The sequence below is a fragment of the Branchiostoma belcheri genome, unplaced genomic scaffold (genome assembly GCF_001625305.1).
Source record: "Branchiostoma belcheri isolate BF01 breed outbred unplaced genomic scaffold, Haploidv18h27 scaffold58, whole genome shotgun sequence".
Classification (NCBI taxonomy): domain Eukaryota; kingdom Metazoa; phylum Chordata; class Leptocardii; order Amphioxiformes; family Branchiostomatidae; genus Branchiostoma; species Branchiostoma belcheri.
This window is the reverse complement of record NW_017804220.1, coordinates 1,613,281-1,621,912: the sequence shown is the minus strand read 5'-3', so window position 1 is coordinate 1,621,912 and position 8,632 is coordinate 1,613,281. Positions and strand designations below refer to the sequence as shown.

The window sequence follows — 8,632 nt, the reverse complement described above, 5'->3', positions numbered from 1 at the left end:
GGGGGGGGGGGCTGCACTTGCGGTTTTAACCCCCTGTCCCCCTCTCGTCGTATCAGTATTTCGTTGTGAGATGTCTGCCGTATTATGTATCTATTTTATTTTGATGTGTCAAGTTGTGGCTTGGTGGGAGCACTTGGACAGTAACCTGTGTCTTGACATCCTTTTTCTGTCCTCTTTCACGTCGAAAAGTTAAAAAAAAAAGAAAATGATTAAGAAATCTCTTGTCTCTTCTGTCTAGTTTTCCTCCTTTTTTTATTTTGTTATACCCCAATTAAAAACACAAGATTTGACACATTCACTCAAGCATGGCGGCGTTGCTAGGCAACGGGTCCTACCTGTTGGCGGGAAATCTAGTTGCTAGGTAACCGCCCGGAATCTGAGTGACGATGTATCCCCAGAAGAAGGAGCCGTGGATGATGCCGATGGCTTCCGGTGTCCAGTGGAACTCGGCCCTCTGACGGAGAAAACAAAAATATACCACCGATATCATTATCATTATGATGATCATAACCAGAAAGGTAACATTTGCCAATCTCGCAATGTTTTTCCTTCACATTGGGGCTTGTCTAGCTCAAAACACTACTGTTCTGTTTATTCTTACTCAAACACATTTATATGGTGACCAGCCAGGAAAACTCAGTTCTGTTCTGCCACTTGCTACATAATGAAATCCAACACAACGGTGTGTCTGCTACAGCACTAGTTACTACGAAGACAGCCGTGTGTAAACGGAGAAAAAACAATATTATGTTATATGTCTGCGAATGTAGTATGATTACAAAGATACAAAGTAGGAAAGATTTTAGCACTTGTCATATCTCATGTTGTACCCAAGCAATACAACAAAGAACTTATATGTGACCTGCCAGAACACAACAATAAACGAAACGAAACAACAATGTCTGGCCTGGTGTTTCAATGTGTCATGCTGTTTTCAAATATGGGATACATATAATTCAGGTACATATGTTTCTTTTAAATGTTGTTTTTTTATGTTTAAAAACATACTTAGTTAGGCTTTTCCTGTATATGGTGTTTCTCTAGAGAAAACTGAACATGGACGAATTGAGGCACTATTTAGAACTTTTAAAAACATTGTTCATTAAACGGTTTTCAACTCAAAACATGTTCAAAACATGACAACAAGATTTCGTGGCCTAAAACAAGATGGCGGCCAAAACCAAGATGGCGTTGAGGTCAGAGGTCATTCTCACCTGGATGTGTGGCTTCTCCCCTTCTCCCACATGCACGGTGACGTTGTTGGTCATGTCCACCACCGCCACGCCCATGTTACAACGAATACCGAACGAAATTATGAACCCAATACACGACAGAATTGCGATCTGTGAAGAGAAAGGAAAAATATATCGGTACTGTCACTTCCACACACAGAATCGCCGTTAAAATGTTTCTATTCGCAATGGTTCGTATAGCTAGAAGAACAAGAATGCTTACACAGTTACATCCTGCTGTCGCCTTTCCGCATTCTGGGTTTCAATCCAGTCCTATCTTACAGAATGCTATTGTCCATCGTCAACCGATGGTAACAATTGCAAGAAGAACGAAGCTACATGTGCAGTGTTCCGTTAAAAATACCGTCCCAGCGATTCTTTTCGATAGATACAATGGCCATTGAACCGTGGTTTGAAAACAGACAAAAGCCATTCACGTCTACTTTGTCCACACCCTTGTAGTACATTCTGTACATTTTTGGTGGTATTAGATATATATATATAAACAGTTCTATAATATATATTATATATATCTATAATATAAATATAAACAATAAATGGTAGCAATCGCGATCTCTGTAAAGTAGTGACTGTCAGAATTGCACTACATATGCGGCACTTGAATCTTACAATTGCCAACTGTACGCAAAGGAAGACTAATATTATATATTCATCTATTGCACAACAGTACTGTTACAGATACATAACTACGGTTCTATATAGTGTGTTGTATGGAGCTTTTACAATCATTTGGGGAATTTGCATCGTCTCTGATATATTTTCCTATCTAGACCATGCCGTTATAAACCAAAGTGTACCTGATATCGTTTCGTTAAGTTGGCGCACGGAGTCCGGTCGCAGGGCCCGGGGCGTTTCTCGTCCTCTCCCGGTGGCAGGTTGGCCAGCTCCGGGTGGTCCTCCTCGTGCTGAGCCTGCGCCTCATCGTGCGTCACCAGCCCCTTCTCGTCTGTGTCTTTCTTAAACGCCCTGAACAAACGGTCAGACATCTGACTGTTAGAGATGTGTAGCAGCACGGTAAATTTCTCTCTCACAACATAACAACAAAGCTGCGTACATGTACATGTTAGCCTGGTATCCAGTCTGATCGTGGTCGGGGCCGTAAGAGCTCTGGCCCGCCCGCCTCACATAGGTTTCCCGGTGTGTATTTCACGAGAGATTGTTGGGGGGGGGGGGGGACCAAATCCCCAAGCATACTGTCTCTGATTAGCGTAACTCTCCTACCGGACCGGGGGAAGCTATTACAGCCCCCGAAGACACAACCTGCCTGAACACCCCAATACCCCCAATCACGTAAGACTGGATACCAGGCTTACATGTAGGTATTGTCGAGAAGTGGGCCTCGGCTGTCAGAACCGTACGGTAGAGAACGCCGCAGCGGCTGACTGTTGCGATGCCGGAAAAAAAACGCTACAACTCCCCGCCTAGCTTTCAAAGAAGAACCGGAGGAACAATGGCACATTCTATAGGTAGGAATGTTTTCATTATCACAGGTTGTTGCAGCTTCTACTGGCCGTTTGATGCAAATTCTGAAAAAAAGATTCCGTTGACGGAAGATGAATGATGTATACAATTATGTAGGAAAAATGAGGCATCTCGACACACCTTTTCCGTAACATTAATTCTTTTTTTCTTTTTTAACCAAGATTTAATCTATTAATTAAACGATTTAAAACTCCTTCTATTCCTATAAATTAAGAAGAATCAAAGATAGTGACCGTACAACGTTTAGAACGTTTTAATTACATTAGCAATGTACTTCTCACATACACAAGTATCACACATATACAAGTATCACATCCGGTGACGCAAAAAACAAACATTGAGCACATATAGAATGTTATTACGTCATGGTGCAGGAATGTGTTTTGTCAACATTGATGAAAAAATCTGGCGCATTCTGATATGGTTATCTGATATACCGGATACACCGTATAATTGAAAAAGCACGTCTTCGTCTATACATAATACAATCTCAATAGTCTATACATTTCCGATTGGTATATAGAACCCCTGTATAATGCGTCACGTTGGATTCTAATTTGGGCCACACGTTCTAGTAAGAACTCAAATTGCACTCACTTATTGTTACACTCCCCCAACTACACTCAACAGTGAAATACCCTTTTTTGGCAGCTTGAAAACACTAATTGGCTTTATTACTGAATTGGATGATCTTTCAGATGATATTCTGGTACATTTACTTTGGACGTTTTCTCAACAACGTATAATATTCAAATATTACTACATGTACAGACATTTTTGTTAGAATCCAATCGCTTTTTGTAATATCTTGATCAGTCCTGTTAGTATATATATATTTGTTTCACTTGTTCATTGAATAATTATTGTATTTATTTTCAAATGTTAATTCTTGCTTTGGTTGTCTTATGTACTACGTATTGTCTGGTGGCGACATGAATATAAGTGTAACTTGAGTGTGCCGCCACCACGTCTTGTCACTACATGTTTTGAATAAAAATGCACTACGTAATTGGTTTGGTAAGAAGTTGACGTCACGGCATAAACCTGTTCTTAGCGGGTTTTCAAAGACTAAAAATCGGCACTATTGTAAGATGAGACCTCAGGTAGCAGTACCATAATGTTAGCTCGCACGCGAAGTTGACGTCAGTACAAGGCATGTTACACAGAGGCGGATAGAGGGTGATTTTAGCTCAACAATAACTTTGGAAATAAAGATTTTCACGAGTATTTACAGAGAGAAAACATTCCCTCGCTACAGGACATGCTAGGGTGTTTATATTAATGCTTTCTTCATTGTGTATTATCATGTAGTAGGCGACATCGACCAATAAGAAGCCTCCATTTTCAGTTATCAAGCCATAACAAGTGGTGAATAATAAAAAAAAGTGGTTGTTTTGGTGTTTTGTCACCTGTTACCAGATGGCATAGCAGGTGTTTTGTCACCTGTTAACTTATGGCATGGCAGGTGTTTTGTCAGCTGTTATCTTATGGCATGGCAGGTGTTTTGTCACCTGTTAACTTATGGCATGTCAGGTGTTTTGTCAGCTGTTATCTTATGGCATGGCAGGTGTTTTGTCACCTGTTAACAGATGGCATAGCAAGTGTTTTGTCAACTGTTAACTTATGTCATGACAGGTGTTTTGTCACCTGTTAACGTATGGCATAGCAGGTGTTTTGTCACCTGTTAACAGATGGCATGGCAGGTGTTTTGTCACCTGTTAACAGATGCCGTGGCAGGTGTTTTGTCACCTGTTAACAGATGCCGTGGTAGATGTTTTGTCACCTGTTAACAGATGCCGTGGCAGGTGTTTTGTCACCTGTTAACAGATGCCGTGGCAGGTGTTTTGTCACCTGTTAACAGATGCCGTGGCAGGTGTTTTGTCGCCTGTTAACAGATGCCCTGGCAGGTGTTTTGTCATCTGTTAACAGATGGCATGGCAGGTATTTTGTCACCTGTTAACGGGTGCCGTGGCAGGTGTTTTGTCACCTATTAACTCAGGCTGAGTTCTGGATAGTCCGTATCCAGAACAATTCGAACCTGGGACCTCTTGGTCTGTGCCGAACACTCTACCCTTACGCCACTGACACGACCACACGTTCGGAAGGTCATTTTAGGCTATGTGTTACAGGAGCTTTACCCATTCTAGATATATGCACATTTCTAGATACAATAGGCCGGGATCACGCAAGGTCTAAACCCCCTGACGCCTCTCAAAATCCAACCAAACCCTGAGACCTCACATGATCAATAGGGCAGATAGGGGAGTCATGCAAACCAAATGTGCCGCTGTTACTGCTATTTCGTTTCAGCAGCCCTTTATATATATCGTAGCCTCTACCAGGCACCGCGGATAGCTGGAAAAATAGTAGAAATTGGCCGTAGTAAAGAGATAGTATACCGGAGAATATCAGGCCAATGTGATGAACCAATTCGCGACCCACTTGGGTCTTCTATGGCCCGGGATCTTGTATGGTATACTATCCCTTTATTTCGACCAATTTCTATTATTTTTCCAGCGATCCGCGGTACCTGGTAGAGGCTATATATATTGCAGTTTTCTGCATATTCACGAATACACATTATGTAGCCTCAGTATACAAATCTCACTGTTTATCATGATGTCAATATGTGCTTTGAACCACTGAATAGCAACAGGGATTGTATGGATATGAAAGCAAGACGTGTTCAATCTATTGTTGGCTTTGTATGCGTGAACATGCTATGCATGTGTATGTTACGTATAGGATGTTAATTCTATAGAGAGGGTGGGAACAATAAATGAATGAAAGACCTTTATTATACGTTTGTGCTATAACAAGCAAAGTACAGGTCATGAATAGACAAGGGAAAGCATACAGCAATGACACTTAAACAATACATACTAATGTGATCTACTATTTACATGTTCAAATTGTTCTCGCTTCTTGACGCAGTTATAGAAAATTTCATAAGAAATATGAATTTTTCTACTTCATTTAAATGTCCAAAGCTGGTATTAAGAATATAGGGAAAACGATTATAAAACAAACCCTGTAAATTATATTTTCCAAGCAGACCTTCGGGTGGCCACAGGACAGAACCGAACTAAGGGGGCCTTCCGAGGCTGTCTCAAAAACTCACCCACCGCAGGGTAAACTTTGCAGGACATTATTATAGAGCTAAGCAGGAAATCGTTTCTTCTGTCCTTCTCTGGAAGCAAAGAGGTCGAGTACATTGTAGAACTCTGACTTTTACCGATACATTAACTAGAGACACTAGCATAGAACTCGAATAATTAGGAAATGTCATGTTAGACAGAGAGAACCGGAGAGTTGCTGGCATAGAGCTGATAGGCCGCTAATGTATGTATGTATGTATGTATGTATGTATGTATGTATGTATGTATGTATGTTTGTATCGAACTAGAAAGACAGTATGAAACCAGTGGAGCAGTATCAAATTACCACACAAATATCTGAAGAAAAGTATTAAAAAATACTAGCTATGTATATTATATCGTACAAAAACAGGTCAAGAAGGAATACCAGTACAAAAAATGAAAGCCAGACAAAAACTCCCAAAAGACCTCAAAAATAAACCGAAGACCAAACCTCTGCTTGGAGAGTAAGCAGTTTTACGATAGAAACGTATATTCCTTTCATTGCAGGATTTATATTTTATCTTGGATACTAATTTTCTTAATCATCTTGTATTGCGTCTATTCAATTATTTTAGGTAAGCCTTTAACAGTTTTGTCTGCCTTTCTTAATTGACCATTGTAATGTCTTGTTTCATCGCCAATAAATACAAATACGCTACAACTATACCAAGCAATTAAAAAACACCGTAAATTATACACAGTGTTGCAGCTATGATTGCAAATTCTTGTACCAAACAATACCCCGCAGGGTACAAATTGGCAGACACCTAGCCCAGAAGAGAACAAGAAACAGCCATGCCTTCAAATATCAGAGTTATCAACCAAGAATTGAGGTGTTCAAAAACTCGTATTTCCCCAGAACTACCGTAGAATGGAACTCGTTGCCACCAAGCACAGTTCGGGCATCATCACTAGAAAGCTTAAAACAGCTCCTGCAATTAAATGTGCAAAGATTGAGTGTAACAAGTCGTTCGGTGTGATACAGCCAGCTGCCGCCGCGCCGCGTGCCTGCGAAGCTAGTGTGTTACGCCGAAGGGCGGTTATACCGGGTATACAGATACAGACACCCTGGTAATAAAACAGGGAAATTGTTATGAGGAAGATCTGAGAAGAAGTGTTGCACAGTCACGAAGTCGTTTACATTGATGTCTGGCGCTGTTGTCATCAAGTCACGTTTAGCTATTAGGCCACACTGATTCAATTGCATGGATGACATCCACGCGCGCATTGATTTTCGCCTGTTCTAGAAAAAATCACCTCCGGGGAGGCTCTGGCCTGGGTGCCATCCTCCGTAGTCCATGGTAGCTAGTGACAATATAGAGCCGGCGGTTACTACGGAAGATGGCACCCAGGCTGCTGAAGCTCCACGGAACTCAAGAACTCAGTACAGTGCCGACTCATAAATGCCACAAAAGGCCAGCATGTGCCGGCTTGTCGTAAAAGTCGCTATGCACTACCACAAATTTACAATATCAGCTTTGCATCCCTGTGGTTAAGCAACATTTCTTATAGCTGGGATTTTTATATTTATAAACAGTTGCAAAATGAGCAAATATATTCCGTAAGTTACAAAAATAAAATATTGAAAAACGATACTAATGTCGTAGCATGCCAAAATCAAACGAAAAAGACGAAAATGTAAATAAATTAGGAGTAGATTATTCGCCATAACATACTCTGTTGTCATTTGTTTAATCTTCATGACCACGTAGATTTCATAATGAAAGCAACTTTTCTTTTTTGAAAAAGTTATTCGCACGCTCGCATCAGTTTTGGGGTTCGCAGAGGAATCCATCCATATAATCAAATCAGCATGGCCTAACCCGTCTGAAAACCGTGAAATGAGACGGACCCTCAGCCGTGAGATAAGCGGAGTCTGTTCGGTATGCTCCCCGCGTTGTCTCCAGGCTTTATTGCGAATCTCAGGCACGGAAACGTCCGATGAGGCTACAAAATACAGCACACTTGCCGGAGTTTAATTTGACAGGCTGCGGCAGAGAACGTGTTCGGAATGGGTTTGAAAGCAGACATCAATTTGCTGACATCTGCGAGAACTAGTTTCACGGTGTAGGTGTTGAACATGTAATTAGATAGAACAAACGTCTGGGTGTCTCATGTTTTTAATCATGGCATTTTGATACATGTAATGTTTATAATCTATGGCAAGTGGAATATCGAAATATTGAAAGTTTATTGCAAATACATGCCCGAGAGCTATTTGCAAATACAAACAACATGTATGAAAAATGGGGGACTATGTACAAAGGTATAAGTTATACTACATTGTACAACATATACATGGTACTAATTCTGTTGGGTTTGACTTAATAATTTTGTGGGTGTATTCCTTAACATAGTTTTTATCTTCAGATGGAACAATTACTACAATGCAAAATTTGGGATATACAGAAGATGTCGGCCGCTTTGTTAGTATGAAAAATACAGAGAATTATGATTTGCCCCACTCGATTGTAACACTATACGTTTGTTATTCTATCCCTTATTGTTTTTAAATATTCTTGTCATGCATTGTAACATGTGCAAGTGTCGTGCAATAAAGTTCTTCTTGTGTCATGTTATAAATATTTTTTGTGGGTGTTTTCATTATCTATATCAACGTTTGTTTTATTTCACTTTATCTATATTTGATATTTTTCAGATTCGGGCATGGTATTACTTATAGGCCCTCTACTTACATATACAAATGAAAGTAACATAAAACTCGCAACAATAATAAAAAGAAAAGAAAGGAGTACA

General features: G+C 40.3%; 1 protein-coding gene across 1 annotated transcript in view; it reads right to left on the bottom strand.

The window, feature by feature from the left end:
* LOC109481882 (vesicular glutamate transporter 3-like) overlaps nt 1–8,632 on the bottom strand; it is a 70,246-nt gene that overhangs the window by 38,095 nt on the left and 23,519 nt on the right. The window contains exons 2-4 of the mRNA XM_019784513.1: nt 2,051–2,219; nt 1,215–1,343; nt 336–454 (exon numbers count right to left, since the gene is read on the bottom strand). Coding sequence (XP_019640072.1) covers nt 336–454; nt 1,215–1,343; nt 2,051–2,219 — 417 coding nt within the window. The remainder of the gene's footprint in view (nt 1–335; nt 455–1,214; nt 1,344–2,050; nt 2,220–8,632) is intronic.